Below are 25029 nucleotides of genomic sequence, written 5' to 3' on the forward strand. Positions count from 1 at the left end.
CTTCAGACTTTGTTCGAGACTTAACTCCAGGCATCACCTCAACTATAATGCTTCTTCCAAGCCCCTCAATCTGAGGCAGTAAGGCACACCTCATTTGTGCTCGCATAGCATCCTAGGACTGCTACCACCTTCTCATGTAGCACTTAGTAAATTATTCCATAGCACTCTACACTCAGGCCTCCTGACTCCTTGAGATCAGGAACTGTGTTTGTTGTTGATCTTTGTATCTGTAGTATTTAATATGGCCCTTGCAGGAGTGAATGAACTCTGACCCATGCCCCATTTTTTCCTTAAAACAGCATTCACTACTTGTGAATGGAAAGACAGATGCATAAGAGAACAGCACAACCCCAATAACAGCATCAACAGTTGCAACCATAGCTATTTAATGCTGACTTTTGCCAAGCCCTATTCTAAGCCTCTACAAAAACTCCTTATTTCTCACAGCAAGCCTCCCAACCTTCATTTTACAGAGGAGATAACTGAGGCACAGAAATGCTAAGCAGCTTGCACAAAATCACACAAGTAAAAAGCAACAGAGCTGGCTTCAGAACCTTTGTGCTAGAAAGGAAGGGAACTAAAGTGCTCCTGGCAACATAGAACTAGATGAAGAATTAAAGTATCTGCTACTTTTCATTGTCCTCCTCATCTAGTGCACAGCCCACATTGATAAGGGAAACAAAAACTCAGTTATCAGGTGGCCATTAAATCTAGAATTACTGAAGAACAGAATACAGTATACATAAATTATATGCAGTTCTGTGTTTCACAGGCTTGCAAATCCTTCCACATTTCTGAAGGTAAGCCTATCCAAAAAAGACTGCCTCTGAAATGCAAATCCTCACAACCTCTGGTGGGACCTCAAGAATTAAGTAACAGAAAATGTAATCCTTAGCACTCTTCCATTTTGCAAAAACAAAAACAAAAAAATGGGTCATCAGCAATAGAGTTATTCTTAAAGTTCCTTTAACAAAACTATGAAAAGTAACAGTGATTTGGGAGGAAGAGAGGGTTGGGGAAATTGGCTATTCTTCCTGATTAAACTTGGTCTCCCTTTTCATTGTATACTTATCAAATCTGTCTTTCATGGAATAATTTGATAATTATAAAACTCTTTCTTTTGATATTTAATGTACCTGTAATGTTTCATAGCTTGGAAATGTGAGTCTTGACTCTCTGGTTATAATGATAATACAGTGCTTATGACCACAGTTAATGGGAAAAAAAATTTTGCTTTTTTCTTATCCTTAAAATTATTTCATTTTATCTTCTAGGAATTTATCTCACTAATATCTTGAAAACAGAAGAAGGCAACCCTGAGGTTCTAAAAAGACATGGAAAAGAGCTAATAAACTTTAGCAAAAGGAGAAAAGTAGCAGAAATAACAGGAGAGATCCAGCAGTACCAAAATCAGCCTTATTGTTTACGAGTAGAATCAGATATCAAAGTAAGTAGAATTACCTGAAGATACATATTTCTAATTAAATTTATTAAATTCTTGATAAAAACCAGATTTGTTTTGTAGACAAGAGGAATAAAACTGAAAATAACTAATTCAAGTTTTCTTAAAAGTTTTCATAAACTGTTTTCATGAAGTTCAGACTAAATTTAAAATATTCACTACTAATAATTATTTCTTTGCATTTATTTAGAGGTTCTTTGAAAACTTGAATCCAATGGGAAATAGCATGGAGAAAGAATTTACAGATTATCTTTTCAATAAATCTCTAGAAATAGAACCACGAAACCCTAAGCCTCTCCCAAGATTTGTAAGTGTTCATTACATTTCTTTTACATTTATATACTTTCTGCACTTGTCGTGTACATCTGGTATTATCATCACTACTGTATCTGTTATAGATTCATTTTTTATAAAGGTATTCAGGATGAAATATACATGTGATAATTCTAAATAAAGTGTGCTTAATAAATATACTCAGATATATCACACTTGATTCTAAATATATGAATATTAACTTGAGTGAATCCCAACATGACAAATTATGAAATTCAATAAATATGTAAGTTATTATTTTTGGTTTTAACAAAAAGTTCAAGATTTATTGTAAGGACAGAAAGTTTAATGAATTTATACTAATTCATTTATATTTACTTCAAGCTTTTTAAGGAAGTGATTTATTAGAATTTTTAACCATGACTCATTTGCCATATCAAATTAAATATGGCTAAAAAATACTTTCTTAAAACATTCTGTTGTTATGTATTATTGGTCAGTGCCTGGCTAAGTTTATGGAATAGCATCATCACCTTACTGATCTGAGTATATTCTCTCACTGTTAAAAATTTGAAGAGGAAGTAAACATAAATGGCTTCTCAGTGATCAATATAAATTTCATCATGTCTGTGAATTAAAGCATATGAAATCTTCCTCACAGGCAAATTTTTCAGGCCTTAAAACACTTTTTAATGAATAAAAACAGCAAATTAGAAATATACATCTAAGGGGCTGGGGGTTTAGCTCAGCAGTATAAGCACCTGCCTTGCAAGCAGCAGGCGGTCATGAGTTCGATCCCTGTTACGGATAAAAAAAAAAAAAAGAAATACGTGTCTAGTCTGCTACAGTGAAGCACACTTATATTCTCCAAGGAGAATACCATAAAATTAACATGCAGATGAAAACTCAGGTAATTCGATTCATTTGTAAAGTAACTCCAAAAGTCTTAATGGCATCAATGTATTACAACATAGGTATTAATTCATAATGATTATCCTGGATTTTTTAACAGGTTAAATTTGTCCCAAAGAGCCAGGGAAATACATATTTTAGAAAACTTTCTACTCAAAAATATTAAAATCACAGATATTGTAATATTTATGAGGTAAAACTCAGTTAATTTAAAGAAATTCATTTTCTAACAATCTAGATAGCCAAAGTTTCAACAAAATGAAACCATAATAGTTTAACTTGGACATTGATTTGAATCATGTTACTTCATGATTGGTGATTTATGGTTTTCCTAGCTTTTTGTTGCATTTTATCAGCACGTAAAAAAAAATCATTCCTTTCTATGTGGTGCTTTAAGTATTGTGTTTCTTTTGATATGTCTACAGCCAAAAAAATATAGCTATCCCCTAAAATCTCCTGGTGTTCGTCCATCAAACCCAAGACCAGGTACCATGAGGCATCCCACACCACTGCAGCAGGAGCCAAGGAAAATTAGTTATAGTAGGATCCCTGAAAGTGAAACAGAAAGTACAGCATCTGCACCAAATTCTCCACGAACACCACTCACACCTCCTCCTGCCTCTGGTGCTTCCAGTACCACAGATGTTTGCAGCGTGTTTGATTCTGATCACTCAAGCCCTTTTCATTCAAGTAGGTGCTAAATTTTTAAGTGCTTTAAAGCAGTTGTTAGTATTATACATGCTTGAGGTTAAAAATAAAAGTATCTATGATCTTTATGTGGGTAAACATGTACAAGTCAGATACTATTTCAGAAGATACCAATATAAAAATGAACTCCAGCAACTTAATAATTTTTTTTAAAATCCACTCTTTAAATTTATTAGATGTTACTATAAAAGTCTGGTGGTAAAACTAGGAAACTTCATTTGAGTGTTCCAAATGCATTTCTTGTATTAAGAGGAAACAAAGGTCACTCTTAGAAATCGACCAGGAATGTCAGTCCTGTGTTTTCAGTGCTGCTTCCAAATTTATTTTAATACTACTCAATATATACTATCCTGTCCCCACCAAACTGTGCCACAACTTCTAATTTTACAGTGTGTCAAATTCATACTTCTGCTTAACCCTTGCTTAGCCTACCTTATGCTTTTCAGCAAAGCCATAGAGATCTCACAGGCTGCATATGTATATGTCTGTATCTCTCTCTTATTTCTAGACTACTGTCCCAAAAGAACAAAGGGAGTGGTAATAGAGGTTTTATTTAACACAAAGGAAGAGAAATTGCGAATTTAAGAGGTTATCTGTCATTTATATCATTTTTTTCCTGAAGAAAAAGACTTTTTTTTTTTTTTTTTTTTTTTCAAAAATTACTCCTTTTTAAACTGAGGAGTATCTTCAACAGTGGTTTCAACTTGACTGTATAGTACAGTACCCTAGGGAGCTTAAAAAGATGGCCTTGGCTTACTGGAATTAGCCACTGGGCATCAATATTTAAAAAAATTTTCCACAGGAAGCTGAATGTGATGGTGCATGCTTATAATGGTGCAGCTTTAAAGAGGCAGAAGCAGGAAGATCACCATGAGTTTAAGGCTGGCATGGAGTATACAGTGAGTTTTAGGCCAGCAAAGCTCTGTCTCAAACCCCCTCGCAGGAAATTCTAATGTACAATCAAAGTTGAGAACCATTGCTCTGTTATCTGGGATTTACTTAACAAATTAATACTACTATACTGCATTTGTTAATGAACTCATTAACAAATGGGATTTCATTCCCAAGTCACTGTCAGTTTTATCAGTTTCCACTGATGAGAACTTCTTAGCTGGGCATCTATAATCCCAGTACTCTGGAGGCTGAAGCAGGAAGATTGCTATGAGTTCAAGGCCAGTTTGGGCTACCTAATAGGGTTCAAAGCAAAACCCTATCTCAAGGAAAAAAAAAAAAAGAATCTCTAACTTTTTTGTTTTTTAGCCAGGGTATCAGTGTGTAGTCCGGGGTGGCCTCAAACTTGTACCTATCTTCCTGCCTCTGCCTCCTGATTCCTGGGATTATAGGCATGACCTACCACATCCAGCATCTGGCATATATTTTTTGACTAGATCATGTAAATATTTTTCCAGTACTAGGTACTGAATGTAGAGTGTCCACACTGAACAATATCCTCAGCTCTTTTTAAATTTTTTATTTTGAAATTGGTCTAAATTATTTAAGACAGTTCTAAATTAGACAAATTGCTAAACTGCCCAGGCTGGGTTCAAATCTATTGATCCTCCTCCCTCAGCCTTCCAGAGTGGTGTGATTACAGGCACGCCCTGTAATATCTCACTTAAGAATTTTTTATACTATTTTCCAGGCAGCAAGGTCAAGCAATTATAAAGAAATCAGAGAACTGCCCAAATTTACTAAAACCATGAACCAAAACTTGTTTGCATGTTGAAGCCAAGTTTACATCTGTACACACAAATTTGTGTGCATATGTATAATTTGTTTTGTTTTGGTTTTTTTGGTACCAGGGATCAAACTCACGACTGCACATTTGCAAGGCAGGCACTTATGCCACTGAGCTAAATCCCAGTCCTGCATATGTATAATTATTCTTTCAAAAACTCTTGAGTCTGTGCCTGTTATGAGTGTTGTGTTTTTATTTTATTCACATATTGTACTAAATAGCTTTCCATGCTCCTGAGGGTTTCTCCAGGCATTATATTTATTTCTTCTTCAAAAGTAAAAATTGTGTAACACTAGAACTAGGTACCTTCTTAGTCCCTATCTTGTCATAGATGCTGAATTGTGAAGAAAATCATTCACAGGGCAATGAGCTTCATGTGACTTGAATATAAAAATGTATTTTAATCATCTGACAAATAATGTATTGGAATAAGCTGGATTGCTACACTTAATTGTGAGTTTCAAATAAATATCAATATATATGGAAAGGAGATTACATAACAGATCATTGTAGTATGGGGCTGCCCAAGAAATCTGAGGATTATATCTTTGTAAGCAATCAAGTTAACAAGATGTCATCAAATAACTGAACCTGAAATGTAAAATTATCCTCCTCTGATCAAATAAGCCAGAATAAACAATGTCCCAAATTATTTGAGTTACTGCATATTATGAAAAATGTGAAAAGGGAAATGTAAAATTTTCATAATCACCTGTCTAGTATTATAGGACTTAATTTAATCTCTCATGCATTATTCAACCCATGTGCTGGTAATGGGAGGCATTGTAACAAATAACTCTTCTGTTTTAAAAACAGTAAAGAGCATCTAGTGTTCTCAGTTCTCCTACTTTAAAGATTTTGGCACTTTGGCTTATGATTTTCAATTTTTTCTTTAAAAATTTAGTGTTGGTGAAGTTTTTAGACATTGTAAATTTATCAGAGATTCCTATGTAAAATGTGTCTAAGCATTGAATGGATATTGATCCTTTTTAGAGTGTTTAATAAATATAGAAGGAAGAAGCTGTTTCATTTTCAAGTTTGTTTTAATGTCCAAAATATAGTTATTTTGTAATTAGAATATAGTCTCAAGAACATTCTTTTACAGATATACATTATTAGTAAGAAACTCCCCTTTATTTTTCAAAGTATATAAAATAGTTGCTTTACAAGTTTAAATTTTGAAAATAATCTTTAGTAAATGATATATTTCTATGCATCCAACTAAATCCTTCACTTGAATTGGGTTTACACATTTTTAGAAACTTCCCAATAATATAGAATAGCTCAGTTTCCTCATTAATGTTTTTCATTTAATTATTATGGTATCAAGTAGTAAATGTAAAAGGAATCTTCAGAATTCTCAGTCTGACATTAACTCAATTTTTTTTTCTTCTCAAAAATAGTAATGAGCTTTTGCTAAAAACTTACAGCATTCTTTAAAACTAGAGTGACAAAAATAACATTTTCATTATAAATTTTTACAGATAAGTTGAACATATATATACATATATAAAAAAATCTATTTTTTCTTGTTTCCTTTCACAGGCAGCGATACCGTCTTTATCCAAGTTACACTGCCCCATGGCCCAAGTTAGTATATTTGGATTAAGACTCATAATTTTTGCTTTGGCTTTAAAAATCAAATCAAATGTGACCTTCCCTGCTAAAATTCTCCTTGGGTCTGGCAGCCTTGGTACCTGCTTGCACCATCTTAGAAGTGAGGCCTTCACTTGTGCTATCCTTTGATCATAAATGATTTGCTTAATTTTATATAATTTTCATGCTTTTTATAAAACCTATTTTTTCTCTTGAAAGAACATATTAAATGAATGGCTTACACATTTAACCATTTCTCTTTCCCAACTATAGAATTCTAAATGTATTTTAATGCTCAAATTTGGAAACAGAAGCAAGAGCATGCATGCGCATATGGGAATGCTGGCAGCTACCTTAAGTGTCTAAATCACACAACATACTTAGCCTGGTGACAGCATAGACTGTAGGCAAAAATAACTGCTTTGGACTTTAGAAGGACTATCTTGTAATTGTAACTATTTAAATTAGAAGGCCTACATATTCATCGCAGATAATCTTCTGTTGAAGCTATTTGCTTTTAAACTTTCAGCTCACTACATCCCATTTTAATTATCTTAAGCTAATAAATTAACATTTTGCTGCATTTTCATGCAAATGGTTTTAAAATGTATATGATAAAAATACTAATTATAAGCTAAATTAACTAGGTAAGATAAATTTAAAAGTAGGTGATCAAAATGTTGATCATGGTAATATCAATACATGAAATAGTCTTTAAATTCTATATTGCTGTAACATTTGATTGACAATAAAAACTTAATGCTTAAAGGAATAAAAAACTTGCTAAGTATAATTGTGAGGGATTATTTCTATAATTATTTTCATATATTTTATAATATTTATAAAAGTTAACTTATACATGTGCTATCTTATATTATGCCTTTTTCACCATAAATGTCTATCAGACAGGTTTAATTAGAAGCTTTACTTAACTTTTTTTTTTGCCAGTTGACCAACTTATTCCTAAATCAGGGTTACTAGGGTTGTTTTTTTTTTTTTTTTTCATGTATCAGTGCCAGGGACCGAACTCACAACCGCCTGCTTGCAAGGCAAGTGCTTATGCCGCTGAGCTAAATCCCCAGCCCTGGTTACTAGGTTTTAGTATACCTGTAATTCCTGTTTTCATTTAGAATTGCCTCAATCATCTTGAATAGGTTCATTACAGTTATGTTTTAGATTAAATCTGTTGAACCTTATTTTTCTTACATGCCTAAGAGAGCCTCTATCCAAGTAAAACAAGACCACCACCACACCCCAGGCACTAGATTCTTTGCTCTGCATTGCTGGGGAAGAGACACTGGAGAGAATGCTTAAGATTGGATAGTTCCCCAGTAATAATTCAGTTAAAGGTAGAGAAGTTCTCTACGAATAAATTAGAGGGAAAAAATGAGCTCATCACAAAGCTTGAAAAAAATCACTATCTAAAAGATTTCCAAATTACCATTTCAATAGAAGTCTGAGAATCAGACCCAATTAAAAGTTCCAATAGTAAATTAACAGTTATTTTTTTAGAATGTTATTTTGTTCAAGAAACAAAATAACGATATCTTTGGCAGCTTTTTAAAAAAATTCTGCTATGACATTTCTGCATGTTTTTATAGAAGTTTGCTTTAATGAAATATTGGTCTGGGTCATAAAGTGCTTTTAATACTTCTATACATTTCTTTTAATGAATATTAGCAATTTCCAGCTAAGTTTTTTCAAGATTAGTGAGCAAAATAAAATTCCCATAAATTTTTTTTGGCATTTAACATCCTATAGGATCTGCTTCAGTATCATCTATAAGTTTAACCAAGAGCACTGATGATGTGCCCATCCCCCCACCTGTTCCTCCACGAAGACGGCCAGAATCTGCCCCGGCTGAGTCTTCACCATCTAAGGTAAAGTAGAAGATCTTGTTTCTGGAAATTACTATCACGGTTACATTATAATCATTGCTCATGCCTAGTTTCTTTCTCCCTGGGACAGTTAACATTTCAGAGTAAGTGTACTGAATAAACAAAGACTAACTCTAGATTTAGCATGCAGAAGGTTTTTTCTAAAGGCAGCTTTTCAGAATGTTTGCAAAACCCTTGTAAGCCTAAAACTATGGGTCTTGTCAAAAAGAAAAACAAGTTTTCATCTATAAAGTAAGGGTAATTTAATCTCAAGAAGTTCTTTAAAAACATAGGCAAAGAAAAGTGGAAGAAGAGGAACAAAGAAGTGTAAAGTTTATGTGCAAGTAGTAAGTGAAACTTTGCATATGCTAAAAGTTATTTATCTGAGTCTGTAGAGGATCTAGCATGTTTCCTCATGGGGTTTCCTGGAAAGTCTAGATTGGAAGAGACCCAAAGGGCTCCTGACTGTTTTTTCCACCTGTTTTTTTCTTTTTTTCTTTTTATACTTATTTTGCCAGCTGTAAACTTACTTCATTTGCTCTTACACTGTCCAGAGAACAGAGCACCTGGATAAGCCAAGACTTTTTTGCAGAATTTCATGAAATATGATAGTAAAACAAAATTGAAAAACTAATGGGTTAATGTACACTAAACCAGAAATTATATTTCATAATAAGCAAACAACAAAATTTTGAGAAACAAAGCAAGGTAAAAATTTAACATTGGCAAAATTAACTTTTTTTCTATGAACTGACAATACTAATTATTTAAAACATACGGCAAAACTGTTCCACACGTAGTATTCTGCCAATAGCATGTCTGAAAACCCCAAATTCTTAATACATTCTTGGTACTACATTAATTCAATTATTAATAAGTATGTTTTACTTTTTTTCTCATTTGTTAGATTATGTCTAAGCACTTGGACAGCCCCCCAGCCATTCCTCCTAGGCAACCCACATCAAAAGCCTATTCACCACGATACTCAATATCAGACCGGACCTCTATATCAGACCCTCCTGAGAGCCCTCCCTTGCTACCACCACGAGAACCTGTGAGGACACCTGATGTTTTCTCAAGCTCACCACTACATCTCCAACCTCCCCCTTTGGGCAAAAAGAGTGACCATAGCAATGCCTTCTTCCCAAACAGCCCTTCCCCCTTTACACCACCTCCTCCTCAAACCCCTTCTCCTCATGGCACAAGAAGGCATCTGCCATCACCACCACTGACACAAGAAGTGGACCTCCATTCCATTGTTGGGCCGCCTGTTCCTCCACGACAAAGCACTTCTCAACATATCCCCAAACTCCCTCCAAAAACTTACAAAAGGGAGCACACACACCCATCCATGCACAGAGATGGACCACCACTGTTGGAGAATGCCCATTCTTCCTGAGTTCCTCTTATACTGGGATGTACAATTTCCTACCCCCAGATCCATTGCTGGCAATGGATGCACTGAGTGTGCCAGCACTGAGGAGTTAAAACTTGAACTCCAAACACTAATGACTCTACTTCAAGATGCAGTATAAGACCATGAATTTTAACCTAGACGTTAATTATAAACTGAAATGGTATTCCAGTATAGAATATGTGGAAAGACTGATCTAGAAGAATTGGACAACTGATTGCACCTGAAAATCAACTGAAGGGACTTTTTCTGGCCAATATGCAAGAACCCTCATTTTGTGAAGTGATCTTTATTGCTGAAGGGATGGAAACATTATAATGTCCAGCAGGCCCACAGACAACAGTTTTTGTAATTCAAAATATTATGCACTTTTAAAAAAAATCTTAAACAGGGATCTTACTATCCTCCTCTGTTTTCCTTTGCTTTACTCTTCTACTTTAGAATATTTTCTTAAAAATCATTCAAAGGACTGTGAGGAAAGGCTGTGGTACCTGACCTTGTTGAAATCAAGGCCCCAGCACTGTACTACAGTCCTGTTTACAGATTATTACAGTGAACTGAATGGGTACCAAGGCTTCACCAAAGAGGTACTTTTTTGTTGTTGTCGTCATTGTCGTTTGAGGAATAATTATACCAATATTAAGAACATTCCCTACCTACCCCCTCACACAAACAGTATGTGGTGTTGCCTTCAAAAAGAGAAGTTTTGTGTCATTAACATAATGGAAGAACTTTTTTTAAAATGTTAACCGTCAAGTGTACATTTACATTTAGGAGACTGTTAATCTACACTAGATTGTCATTTTCCCCTTTCCCCCCCGCAAAGGGTTACTGGTAACCCATGTCCTGGCTCATAGCTGTCCCTCTAACATCATTACGGAATTGTAGGTGCCCAATGTGGGAAGGAGCACTTGCTGGGCCTCACTGAGAGCATTCATGTCTTACTGACAGTCAAGTGATCAGCATCCCTAGAATTCTCTTGCATTACCTAAATCATGTGTATATAGTGAATGTTATGTAATATACCTAGCAGGTCTGTTTTAATTTAATTAAATAAAGATACAAATACTTTGGCTGGCTGGCATATATTAAATTATTATATGAAGAAAATGGTCGGTTCTTATTTCTTTCAGTTGAAAAACAAAAACACTAAGCATAAAAGCACGTATTGTGGTACGCTTTGGTTTCTAGTTCAGAATATATGTATTAATATTAAAGAATGACCTAATGCTGCAGTTTGGCATATAGGAAAATATCTGGTTAAAGGAGAATGGGTATCTTTTGAGCGGAACTATAGGTTTTTTAATTTCTTAAAGCAATGTGTGTACAGTTTGTTAAAGGTTTATATTGAACATTCTACCTTGCTTGAGGTCTTCTGCTCTATCACAACTATTCATAATAGAACATCTACCTACATCATTAATATAATACAGGTTATTCATAAAGGCTATGTACTGCTCTCCTGAGTCTAACAAATATTATGACTGAAATGCATGCAACTTACTAAAGAGAAAAAGTTTTCATTAATCTCCACTGTGTATGTGAGATGTGCAGCATCCATCCTTAAAGGGGCATCAGCTCATCAGTTATCTATCTGCATGTGTCCTCTGAATAATGAAGCATCATTTCAGTAATTCTGTTAACCATGTCATTAGACACATCTTTAGAAGTACTACATTATGGTGGAAACCTAATACTTTAATAATTTCTGTGATATTTATTAAAGCATTAAATGAACATCACAGTAGTACAGTATATAACCCTTTAAGAACAGCAAATATGTAAACTACACCATCGTTAAGCAGTCCACCCTATTATAACCTTTCTTATTTGTTAGAGTTGAATCTCTTCTAGTGTCCATAGCATTCCTGTTATGATAATCATTTTTCCTTCATAAAATGTCCCCTCTTCTGAAAATATTCTTAAAAGTTAATTATAGGGGGTTGGGGATTTAGCTCAGCGGCATAAGCGCCTGCCTTGCAAGCACGTGGTCATGAGTTCAATCCCTGGTACCGATAAAAAAAGAAGGTTAATTATAAATTCCCTCTTGGTTGCAAAGTATCCATAAGACCATTCACTCAACAAGTATTTGTGTGAACATACTGTTGCTGCTACAATTTATCAGTACACATCCCAAAATCTCCCATGACGTATTGGGCCAGCCTACCTGTCCCCATGGTGTCCCTTTTTATGACTTTACTAACCACCTCTTCTAATTGTTCCATCCCCACCCCAAATAAGTACTTAACAGAAGTCACATTAAAGCCCATTCAGTATGTCTCTGGCTAGTGTGCTAGCCTTCATTAAGATGATGATTCTTTTTCAACCGGCATGACCCTACACAAAGGGAAAACCCAGATTTGGAGTTCTAATCATCTTTCTCCCAAAAGAGACCATTCGTCTCCCCAGTGGCTCTAGTAGACCACTTCACTGTGCAACAATTTTAGGGTTTTTGTTTTGTTTTGTTTGAGACAAGGTCTTGCTATGTAGTTCAGACTGGCGTTGAGCTCACTGTAGCCCAGGTTGGCTTTGAACTCACAGTGATCCTCCTGCCTCAGCCTTCCAAGTGCTGTATTTATAGTCGTGCGCCACTATACCTAGCTGTGCAACAGTTTTATATGTATTGTGGATAGAGAGGACATTTTTATTCTGATGTGTGATACGTAAGCAAAAGTATTTTCTGCAATTGTAACTGATTAGAAAAATTCCGATTGGATGCCCTTAGGTGGAGGTAAGAAAACTGTGTCCTTCTTGTCATGATTAATTTGTCTCAGACTAGCAGACAAATTTATCATTAGTAGTAACTGAGCTATACCTAATGAGGGATAAGGAGTGACATAAAGTAAATATATCATCACAAAATTCTGCCCTGGGATCCAGGACATTACAAGGTAGTCTGCAGCATGACTGTGACCAACCACATTCCAAAGTGTGGAACATTTCTCTTAAGAAATAGAAATATTTCTAAATGTTTCATTATCTTTGGATCACAGAATGAAAAAAAAATTTCCAGGCTGAATGTGGTGGGCTAAAACCAGTAGAACAGAAAGCTATTTACATTTAACCACTTCAATAAGGAGAACAAGTAAGTGTGTCTCTAAATTTATTGGCAAACCAAGATTATTTTTCCCAGGTCTCAAATCTATTTTAATACCACTATGATCAGGAAATATACAAACATCAAAAGTTTGCTTAATTTAAGGTTGTTGAGCATCAAGTTATGTGTTTAGTGTATTACTAGTCTCTAACAACTCTAGTGATACCTTAATAGATCTGAGTTAAGCAGAGAGCAGACTTATACTAACAAGCATAATCAACAGAACAGTCTAGTATTATCATTAATACTATTTCATTTGGAGGATACATTATGGTTCTAAGTTCTTAGTGTTTATTTTAATAAGCAAATTATTTGATACAAACCAAAAATTGCATAGTATTTATGATAAAGAACTTTTAATTCTCAAAGTTTAGCCGGCTTCATTTTTTTTTTTTTTTTTCGGTATTGGAACTCAAACTCAGGATCTCATACATGCCAGGCAGGCATTGTGCCACTGAACTATATCCTCAGCCCCATTTCATTGTCTTTTTACATGACAGCTTAAATTCAGATTTTTAAAAATATCTCAGCAAAACAAACGTGAGAGTTGTCCCAATCAGTGTTGTACATATTGAGGAAATCTTTTTTTCCTTTAGATTCAAAACAATTTAACCAGGCCAGGGATACTGCTTAAAGGGCATAGCGCCTGCTTGGCAAGTGTAAGGTCCTGAGTTCAATTCCCAATACAAAAAAAAAAAAAAAAAAAACCTAACCATTTATTTCTTGATATTCTGCTGCTGTACGTAGGTTTATTCTTTTGGCCTATATTGTGTGACCTTTGTGCAAATGTAGGTCTTACTGTATTGCACATAAATCTTTACTGGTAAATATGTATCACAAAGTTAGTTTGGCTGAAAGAGAACTATGCAGTGAAATTATTTATAAGGGAAAGTGGTGACTTTATTCAGTTTTTTTCTTTTGAAACATCTCATTACTTTTAAAATCATTTCATAATCCCTTATACATGAGCCAAAAATGTTCTGAGCTCTAGTTAAGAAAAGCATGAAGTCTATGTGATAAATCTTAAAAAAGCACTTACAACTTTTTTTCATGCCTTATTTTCCATTTTGACACCGTAAAGTGCATTTTCTGTCAACTGTGAGCAAATTTCTCTTTTGCCTTTAATGAAAATAGTGCATTAAGTAGCCAGTTGCTGCAAAATTATAAAGCAAGTTAGCTACAGGTGGGTCACTTTGGACCGACTACCACTTGAAATCAAGATCCATAAAAAGAAGTTACATGTGGTGCGGCTTAGAGAGTGCACCTGTGCCAGATGCATGCCACTTTCAGTAGCTGCCAAATGTGCCTTTAATTAAGAACATCTCTTAATTTTTTCTTAAGATCAAGTCAGCATTTGGGGGTGGGATTAGGGCAGGGAATTTGGGATGCAAATATCTGGTGAAACCACCAGAGAATTTGTTTGTCAAAGTGACATGTATAATTTTAGTTAAGATGTGTCTGTGTATATATGTGTATTTGCCTTTGTTTAGTAGCACAGTTATTGCTAAAATTATTGTCAAAAAATATGCTGTCAGTGTTTGATGTAAGAACAAAGTGTGGTCTATACATCTAATATGACCTTTGTACCTTACCGTGTTCGTAGGTAATCTTTGTACTGTGTGCAGCAGTATTTGGTTTGCGTTTCAAGTGAAAATAATGGCTGTTATTTTTTCTGGCATTACTAAGATAAACTGAAAAAATAAAGAAAAAAATGCCTTACATGGCCCACAAGTGTATTATTTTTGCATGTATTTATTTTTTGAGGGCAGTATTTTAAAAGTCCTTAAGTGATTATTTAGCTCATACTTTCCAAAGAAAAATATTTGGCATTTTATCATGGTCTTTTGGGGGGCACTTTCTCCCAAAATAAGTTAGTCTAAAAGGATGAATCAAGTTTCCTATTACCTTCTGGGTCAGACCCTATGATTGTAGTTGGGTGGGAGGGCCTAAGGATGAAAATGAGTAAAGTGACCTTGGGTGCGCTGGGATGTAGCTTGAGAGGCCTGAGCCAACTGTATCCAAACAAGTCTCAGATACCACAGTTCTCTGACAGGCAGTTTTTGCAGCTGCTGGAATGAGGCAGATTGAGTTTGCAATTTGTCTAGATTTGGCATGAAAATATAAGAGCTTTAAGTTGTGTCTAAATTACTGTCATTCAAGGTAGATTATATAATGTAAACCTGATGAATCCTTAAGAGTTCCAATCCTCTTATTTAAAAACAGAAGCAAGGGGGCTGGGGATTTAGCTCAGTGGCATAAGTCCCTGCCTTGCAAGTGTGTGTTCGTGAGTTCTATGCCTGGTACCGATAAAAAAGTAAAAAGACAAAAAAAAGAATAAAAACAGAAGCACGTGAGGCCTGGAGAAATGACATGACGGAGCCAACATCATGTCGCAGTTAGTGACTGAGACCACAGACTCAATGTGATCCCTGGTATTTATAGGACTGCTCTCAGGAATATGTGAATTAACTGGTGATTTTTTTCCTAGTTTAAACACATGAAATCATGCATTTATATAGATTTATTTGACTAACCACTGTGAAATACAAGCATGCACTGTCAAGTATACTCTAGGTAATGATTTAATAGCCATCAGCAAATAACATTAACATGGATATAAATCAAACTTGTTTCTGTATTTTCTTTTGAAATGTTACTGCTTTTGAGTTTTAACCAGGTGATTTTTTTTTTTTTTCCTTGTTTTAAACATGTTAGGTCATCACAGTTCAAAAGCATTTGTATCTCAAGAACAGGAATGTTCCTGTTTGGCCAGCCCCAAAGCTGAGGCTGCCTTTCTGCAGATTTGATAGAATAAAATTCATGGAAGCCTTATGACCATTTCTAACATTTTAGGACTCTGACTGTTGATACTTACTAAAAGCAAGAAAAACTACACACTGTTTAGAATCTAATTTCTCAACCTTAATAACTGCTCAAAAAAGCATCAATGAGAATAAGCAGGTTCTTTGGAATTCTAATTGTTTACCTGCTCCTTCTCCTACTACATGAACAACTTTAGAGTAGTTATTTAATCTACTTTTCATCAATACAAGGAGAGCCATAAATATATGTAGGGTTTTTTGTTGTTGTTGTTGTTGTTGTTGTTGTTTTTTTTGGTATCAGGGATTGAACTCACAACCTTGCGCTTGCCAGGCAAGCACTTAGGCCACTGAGCTAAATCCCCAGCCCTATATGTAGGGTTTTTATGGGATCTGAAGGTCATATATATAAAGCACAGTGCCATTCTCTAAGTAAATGCTTTACAAATAATAAAGCCATGAAGACCTATTTTCAAAGTTTGCCTCATTTTAGATAACTTTAAACAGTTCATTGTTTATCCTGAATTTGATTCTTTATGCCTTTCTTTGCTGTTTATCATTACTTAAATTTGTTTTGGGAAAAAAAAAGGGTTTGAATGACCTTAGGTTATCTGACTATTCAACAGTCAACAAACAGTGTTCCGGTCAGTTCTGATGTTAGGAATACAGTAGTAAACAAAAGTCCATTTCATCATGGGATTTGTCATTTAGTGAGAAGATACAGACAATAAGCAATAAGCATAATTAATAGGCCTATTGCATATTAAAGTGTTGTAATTGTTATGAACAAAAACCGGTAAGGGAATATAGGATACAAAGATTAAATTACATGGAATGTCAGACTGTATCTCATAGAGAAGGTGGAACATAAAGACTTGAAGTGAAGGAATGAAACATGCAAGAATTTGAGAATATACCAAATCACAAGGAGCAGCCCATTCAAAAGCCTGGAGGCAAGAGCATTTGTGGTGAATTTATGGAATGGGAAGGCTACTTGTGTTAGAAGAAAAATGAATGTGGGTACATTAGAAAGAGGTGCCATCAGAGTTTAAGGAGGTATGGATCACTTGAAGCTTTAAAAAAAGCCCTTGTAATGTCTCTGACTTATATTCGAAAGAAACAGTCCTTAGAGAATTTGAGCAGAGGAGTGATGTGATCTGATTTATAGTCTGGCTACTGTGTTGAGAAAAATGAGAGATTAAGAACAGGAATACTGCCCGGCATGGTGGCACACAGCACTTGGGAGGTGAAGGCAGGAGGACATCCGAGAGCTGGAGGCCAGCCTAAACTGCAAGGTGAGACTGTCTCCAAAACAACAACAACAACAACAACAGGAGGCCAGTCTGATTTAAAGTGTCTTGGACCACAGCAAGAGTTGATGAGAAGAAGTTACAGTACGTATATATTTGGAAGAAAGTCAATTTGCTGGCAGGCTTGATGAAGGGTAAAAGACAATTATCAACAGAAACAATTGTCAAGGATGACTTCAAGGTTTTTGGTGAGAACAAACGAAGATAAAAGTTACCATTAACTGACATAGGGAGGGAAGATATGGCTGAAGAAGGATTGGACACATTAAGTTCAATAAACTGATCATACATCTTGAGAGAAGTCAAGGAGACAGAAATATTAGTCAACTTAGAGAAAGGGGTTTAGGCTAAAAATACTATATTTGAAGTCACTTTGAAAAGATCATATTTCAAAGCCAACAGACTGTATAAGATCACAAAGGAAATAAGTATAGACTGGAAAAAGAGGAGCATAAACAAAAGAGAGCCCTGGCATACTCTATTATCCAAGAGTAGCATCAAATATAACAAGAGAAAAACACCAATGAATAATGATGAAAACCAAGGATATGGTATTCCCTTAAGAGTTAGTAAAGAAATAATTTCAGAAAGAGAAAACGATCCAATGTTACTTCTAGGGATAGTAAGACGACAGAGAATGGACCATGTGTCATTAATGACTAAGGAGTTCGTGAAGTAATAGGAGCAAAAGCCTGCGCCTATCAGGTGGGCTGGGGGTGACAGAGTGTTTGCCTAGCACATGGCCTTTGGATTTGATCCCCAGCACAGAATTTTAAAAAGCTGCCATGCAGGAAGTAATGTGGTTGTTTCCTCTTTAAAATTTTACAATAAAAGGAAGCAGAGAACTGGCACATAGCTTGAACCATTAAGAAAGAGGTTTCTCATGTCTTAAAGATGAACAAATAAGAGAATGTTTGTGTGCAGAAGGTCTGCCCCAGTAAAAGGAAAATGTGATGAGGAGAGTTACTGCATGGGATCTAGTATTAAGTGGAAACAACCTACTCAGAATCATAGATGGTATCTACGAATAATCCTTTGGAAAAGATCCCACTTCTTCTGAGGAACACGTTTATATACATGAGAAAGAAATCACATTTAATGTTACTGTGTCTAAATATAATGAGGCAAGATAATAAAAATAATTCTTGTATAGATAAGGAACAAGTTTAGAAAGATTATGCACTAAGCTCTTGGAAAACAACAGGTGTTGGAAAACAAGCTGTTTGATTTGGGAACAGAATATTGACTACTTTGAAATCTAACAACTTCTTTTAGCATTGCCCAAACTCATACCTTTATGTTCTTATATGTTCAAAACTCAAGTCTAGTGTCACATACCAATTTCCTTTTTCCCCTATAATATGTCTCCACAAATTTCCTCCACCTTACTTCAACCCATGTCCCCATTTTTTTCCATCTTTGAGAAACTATCTCACTTCTCCTGCTCCCCCCGCCCCAGAATATGAGACTCACTGGCTGTGCTTAATCATTTCAGGATATCCAAACCCCAACTATCCTGAAAGCAATGCTGTTTTAGGGACACGAAGAAAGTTATTAATGGTGATGTTTCAAGAAAAACTTTACTCTGAAAACTAGTCTAACTTCACTATGTAATTTATTGTAAGACATCTGTCATTTAAAGGGCATTCTTTCAAGTCCCTGGAATATACAATTTTGTCAGTTTACAAAATGAATTTATGTATATTTTCAATTAAAATTTTAGTGTTTCTGACAGCAATGCTCATTGACAACAAATTTAAGAACACAAAAATAATTCAGTTGGGCTTTGATGAATTATTAATTTTCTGTATCTCAAGCTAAGTCTAATTAATTATTTATTCTGTCATAAAAAGCAACCTAAGGAAGAGACTGAGTAGCCTAATTTGCATACTAGATCATCTCAATTTATTGGTCTAAGAGGTAATAGCTCTAAAATTTCACTGGACTCTGCAAGTCAGCACCATGTGCAGGCTGTTGTGGGAAGAACCAGATGCCAGCCTTTTCCTGTGCATGGGCTGGCAGACAAGAGCCAAAGTACTCCCCCTTGTCCCAAGCAACCAGCTGATCTGGAGAAACACAGGCTTCGATGATAGCTACTGAGGTAAAATACAGCTTAATGCTTATAGTGTTTAGTGTTTCACTGACTTTGTAGGTCGAAAGCTGGTAGTCTGATCATGTTCAGAGGATAACAATACACAATGCAGCATTATGGGGGATCTCCTCCTGTAGGTGGTAGCCTACTGTTAATTCTGTTATCATATTTTGAAGTCTATCATTTTCATTGTTTTGTCTGGTTGGGTTTCATTCCATTTTGTCTTATTTGATTCTATTATATCCAATGATATGAGCAGATCACAGATAAAGATAATAAGCTATATTATGGTAGCCATTTTGGATTTACTATTATCTTGTTTTGAAGTCCTTTATTGCATTCATTGTTTTGTTTTTATTAGTTCTAGCCTATTCTGTTTTATTTGATTTTTACTATGTCTGACGTTATGGGCAGCTATCTTGAAGACAACAGGAGGCATGGTAAACATCACTGATTTCCTATTACCTTGCTTTGAAGTCCTATATCACATATACTGTTTTGTTTTGATTGGCTTATTGTTTTATTTTACTTGGTTTTATTCTCTTTAGAATAAAAATTACAAAAAAATAAAAATAAAATTTCAGTGGACCAAACAAAATCATCTGAATGCATTTAAATTTTAGGTTCTGGATCCCTTCCTCAAATATTCCAATACAATGAACCTGAAATAGAGCCCAGGAATCTGCTTTTTTTTTTTTTTTTTTTTGGTACTGGGAATTGAACTCATGACCTTGTGCTTGCCAGGCACATGCTTATGCTGCTGAGCTAAATCCTGGCCCCAGGAACCTGCATTTTTATAAATGCCCTCAAGGACAATATGACATATGAGTAAAGATTTGAAGGAGGTAAAAAGATCAGATACAAGATGTTACAGAAATCACCATTCAAGGGCTCGGGATAAAGCTCAGTGGCACAGTTCCTGCCTGGCAAATGTAAGGTCCTGAGTTCAATTCCCAGTAGCAAATAAACCAAAACAAAAACAAAAACACCATTCAAAGGTTTCCCTGACATGCTAATTACAAGTCTCAGATTAGTTTATTTGTTATATGTTGAAGTCGCCCACTAAGGGAGAATCATAGAGCATTTGGTCCACAAATCCCTGGTTCTCAAAGTTTCTAATTCTAAAGTAAGAGAAACAAGATAATCCTTGCTTCAGCTTATATGGAAATCCCACAAAGTTATAGAAGAGACCTGCTGCAACCCCAATCTGTGTAAAAATCTCCATCTTTTTGTGGAGTGTTTCTTTCTGCTTATCAACTCAAGCACTTCCCAAAAACATCTCTGGTCTTCTGTGTATACTGCCCTTCTTGAGAGGACTGGAGATCTCAGATGTAGCAACTGCCAATCTCTTTTCCAACCCAACTTCTTTCCTAAAGAAACATAACATTATATACCATCATCATCACTAAGAATCCTATCTCCCTTGTCAATTACAGAACTACCATGGGAGATTATAAAATGAGCCATGCTAACAAAAAATAGCAACTTTTTAATTGAAGAGATGTTTTCTACTGCTAGGTGCCATCAAAATGGCAGTGGAGCCTTTAATTGCTTATGAAGACAACTGTATTTTATTTCCTTTGTGATTTCTTTTTCTTTTAAAAACGAAAATCTTCGTCAAATTAAGGATAGAAGCCAGCCATGGGAGTGCATGTGTGTAACACCAGCACTTTGGAGGGTGACACAGGAGCACTATCATGAGTTCAAGGTCAGCCTGAACTACATAACAAGACCCTGTCCCAAAAAGAAACAAACAAACAAAAGGAGTATAGAAATTAGGCATGAGGGGTGTAGCTCAGAGATACAACACTTGTTCATCATGTACGTAGGCCCTGGACAAGCTGGCACTGAAAATGCTGACACTGAAAACAAAAACTAGAACTTATTTTCTATAGCCCTATTAAAGTTGCCAATCAATTCTCGAGTTCCTACTACTATGAATTCATCAAGAAGTAAAGGGGAATAAAAAAGGTATGGAATAGTTCTTGCCTTTGAAAGGAACTTGCATTCTTATTGAGGAAATAAAACAAATACATCAAAAAATAAGCTAGTAAGGGGCTGGGGATTTAGCTCAGCGGCATAAGCGCCTGCCTTGCAAGCAGGCAGTCGTGAGTTCGATCCCTGGTACCGATAAAAACAAAAAAGACAAAAAAAAAAAAAAAAAAAAAAAACTAGTCACACCATAAAAGCTTCCACACCATGGAAGGTCAGGGGGTTTAACTGGGGCTTCAGATTAGTAAAGAGGAGGCAGTTAGAGAAAAGGCATGAGTTAAGAGTAAACCTGGGCAGGATGCCTAGCTTATGAGGAAACGGTAAAAGCCAGTTTAGTTGAAGTAAAATAGCTCACCCAAAACTGCATTAGATGGTAGCCAGAAAGAAAACTAGGAGCCAGGGGCTAGGGATTTAGCTCAGCGGCATAAGCACCTGCCTTGCAAGCAGGCGGTCGTGAGTTCGATCCCCGGTACCAATAAAAAGGAAAAAAGACAAAAAAAAAAAGAAAAGAAAACTAGGAGCCAGACGAGAGAGAGCCTTAAGTCAAGTGAAGTGTTTGGAATTTGATGGCAGACAAGAATTTAGTAACATGGCATTAATCTTGAAGACCTATAAGCTGTGGATGAACAGACAATAGTTGGAGATAGAAAGCTACCAAAATATCCAGCTATCAAGAGCTAGGGACCCAGAGTGGCAGTACTAGTTTCCATACATAGGTTAGTTTCATAAAATACAACTAAACTGAACTGTACTACTATAAATTTGAAATATCAAGATATTTTAGAGGATGCTATCAAAATGAAAGTGTGTGAAGTTATCTGATATTTGCAGTAACAATTTTGATGATAAACAGGATACAGAAAGGAAGAGTCTTACTGCTGTTTATATTTCATTATGAGGTTATGACTTTCCATGTCCAGTTGGTCTGGAATTGTGCTTTTAAGCACTGTCCCAAAACAACTTTGGCTTAAGAAAAAAGAAAAATCTGAGGCGGGGGATTTAGCTCAGTGTCATAAGGGCCTGCCTTGCAAACCCGTGATTGTGAGTTCGATCCCTGGTACCGATAAAAAAAAAATCTAATTCCATTAATTGCAGAGAAAGAAAATGCTGGCTTAAACTTAAATTTAAATACTGCAAAGTCCTAAATCTTGGCACAGTGATTTTTATATGCTGTAGACACTTACTATTTCAAATGCTAACAGATAGGTTCCTAATTAATAATCTTACAAGGAGAAGCTCTAACACATAGAAATGAAACTTCCCTTATTTTATCAATTGCACATTCATAAAGGAATAGCACTTCTAAAGAAATCCACTTGAAAAATAAGATTCTGAGTGAACAGATGTCAAATACCTCTCATTTATTATAAGTAACTATTTGGGAACAGAGACGAACAGTTTAAAGCTAATTATTTTGTTATGAATCTGAAATTTGAGGTGACCATCTGGGCTAACACATTTTATTATCCCACAGCCAGGCAGGTCCCCAATAGCTGAGCTGTAGGAGCTTTGTTTCTGTGCCATATCTGGGCACTGCAGAGATCAGGGTCCTGCATCCCCTGAGTTTTCATTCTGACCTAGTCTTTGTAGCAACCATTATGTATGTGCCATTGAAGCACTGGTGCTGTCACGACTTTCTGTCTGCATTAAAGAAAGTCTTTTTGAGAGGATGTGGCTGTATCAATGTTTTTTCCTGGTCCATCTGGTCATGAGTTTATCAGTAACACTCAGGATCACTAGTGGATCTTGAATACTGAGTACTCAATAAAAGAAAGGCTCTGGACTGCTCTCATCCTCGGCACAATCCACATAAAAAAATGCTTCTTTGCCCCATCCCTGTTTCTAAAGAAATCATTGTTCTCTTTAATGATTTCCATAAACACAGAACACGTTTGGAGATCAATGTGTCTTTAAGCTTTAAACCTTCTAACCTGTGATTTAAGCACAATTTCTCCATAATTCAGAATTGCAACATTTAAAATAACAGTTCTGTTCATTGATCCTTTGCCATAAGGCATGCTATGTATTGCCCTGGAAGTTCTGGAAGACATATAGTCAGACACAATGGCCCCTAACATAGTATTATATTAGTCTAAGCACACTAGAATGAATTAATAAACTAAATACCTAAGCAGCACAAAATTCACATCCACATTAAATATGAACATAATATTATACTTGGGGAATGACTTCAAGGTGCAAATTTTTGTTCTTATAAACATTTATTTTTTCCTCCAAATTTATTGTGTTTCTCTGTAATGATGTCAAAAGTCTTCATTTCCCTTTTACCAAGTGTTGAAGTTCAAAAAGTCAGGTCTTAACCACAGACTAATCTTCAGCTCTTCAATGTCTTGTATGTTGATTTAGTTTCATATGTATGTATATTAGTTTTCTTCAGGGATTTATACATCAATATATGTGTGTGTGTGTGTGTGTGTGTGTGTGTGTGTGTGTGTGTGTGTATATATTCCTACACAGATATATACAAGGTTTTTATCCTCATCTTACCACTTGAGAATACAACTTTAAGTATGTTTTACACAGCTGTTCCTTGGTCAAGGTCATTTGCAAGAGCAAGTCGGTTTCTGAAGAAATCTTGTTTGGTAGGTGAAGGATCCATTGAGGGATTCTCATTAGTTTTTTCCCTGTATTCTGATCCACTGGACCTAAAATCTCAGCACACAGATAAAGTACAGGTTGATTTGGTTTTAATTGTTTTCATATATTTTATCTATCCAAATTGTTTTGCATTTGTAAAACAGTTGTCTTTTAGACCTAGAAAAAATTTTACTCCCCTAATTTCAAGACTCAGGACATGTGTATCTAAGATTTGCAATAAACACAAAGAGAACATCTTTCTAATGCTTTATGAGACCATTGTGACAACTGTAGATGTCAGTGTAAGATACTGTGTAGTAACACTGTAATAGGGGAATAACAACCCAGAAAATTCAAAAAGTCCTATTGTTGATTCAATGAAATAACTACTGCACAAATTTCCATAGCCCTTTAGTTAAAATGGAACTCATTATTCTCAATCAAGATTATAAAAGGCCTTTACTGAATCTAGGCATCACATTACAAACTCTTGCTTCTGCTAGTTTTCATTTTTAAATGAAAGATTTATTGAAGCCAACCACACATATATGCTACATTTAGTAGAATGCAGAAATAAGTACAGTAATCAAATTGAGGAGACACTAACATCTCAACCACCACAAAGGAGACCAAAGCCAACCAATAGTCAACAACTCAAATCAGTCCATTTGAGTCCCCAGTCGAGGGTGCATTCTTCCTTTATCTTGGTTAAGGCAGTTGGGTAATTCATTCCAGCTCTGCACCTTCTCCAGTTTGTTCATGTCAGAAGTCCCTGGAGGGAGGAGGCTTTCTGGAAATAACCTTTGATAAGCTAGACTGAATCCTTTTCACCAGCTTCAGTTCTGCACTAGAATGGATGAAAGTAGCCCAACAACCAAGAACCAATCAAACGACCTCATAGAGGATGTATGAAAGCGATGCTAGGATGTGAAGTTTTTGTCCAAAGTACCTATAAAACTGAACATGTTCTACATATGCTGAGCCTGAGTTAGGTATGCTTACACTGTACCCTTACACTGCAAAGAAGGATACTTGGCCTCCAAAATTTGTCACTGTCATTGGTATGCTCTCATTGAGACCTCACTGTTATTTTTAGCTATATGACTCTACCACTTGTGGGATTAATTGGGCAGAATCCAAA

General features: G+C 35.5%; 2 protein-coding genes across 7 annotated transcripts in view; one reads left to right on the plus strand and one right to left on the minus strand.

The window, feature by feature from the left end:
* Sos1 (SOS Ras/Rac guanine nucleotide exchange factor 1) overlaps nt 1-11053 on the plus strand; it is a 109288-nt gene extending 98235 nt beyond the window's left edge. The window contains exons 18-23 of one of the 2 annotated variants that reach the window (XM_063229521.1): nt 1275-1447; nt 1653-1769; nt 3073-3337; nt 6639-6683; nt 8451-8569; nt 9474-11053. In XM_063229521.1, the coding sequence (XP_063085591.1) occupies nt 1275-1447; nt 1653-1769; nt 3073-3337; nt 6639-6683; nt 8451-8569; nt 9474-9965 (1211 nt within the window). In that variant the 3' untranslated portion in view covers nt 9966-11053. The remainder of the gene's footprint in view (nt 1-1274; nt 1448-1652; nt 1770-3072; nt 3338-6638; nt 6684-8450; nt 8570-9473) is intronic. The other variant, XM_063229523.1, reaches the window with a different exon arrangement.
* Arhgef33 (Rho guanine nucleotide exchange factor 33) overlaps nt 1274-25029 on the minus strand; it is a 114979-nt gene continuing 91223 nt past the window's right edge. For 2 of the 5 annotated variants that reach the window (XM_063229529.1, XM_063229543.1), the window contains one exon: nt 1274-23956. In XM_063229529.1, the coding sequence (XP_063085599.1) occupies nt 23827-23956 (130 nt within the window). In that variant the 3' untranslated portion in view covers nt 1274-23826. Of the gene's footprint in view, nt 23964-24391; nt 24736-25029 lie in introns of those variants that run through there. The other 3 variants (XM_063229548.1, XM_063229538.1, XM_063229531.1) reach the window with 3 other exon arrangements.

This window comes from Cavia porcellus, unplaced genomic scaffold, assembly GCF_034190915.1.
Source record: "Cavia porcellus strain 051 isolate PalLab524CR breed Dunkin Hartley unplaced genomic scaffold, mCavPor4.1 scaffold_1, whole genome shotgun sequence".
NCBI lineage: Eukaryota > Metazoa > Chordata > Mammalia > Rodentia > Caviidae > Cavia > Cavia porcellus.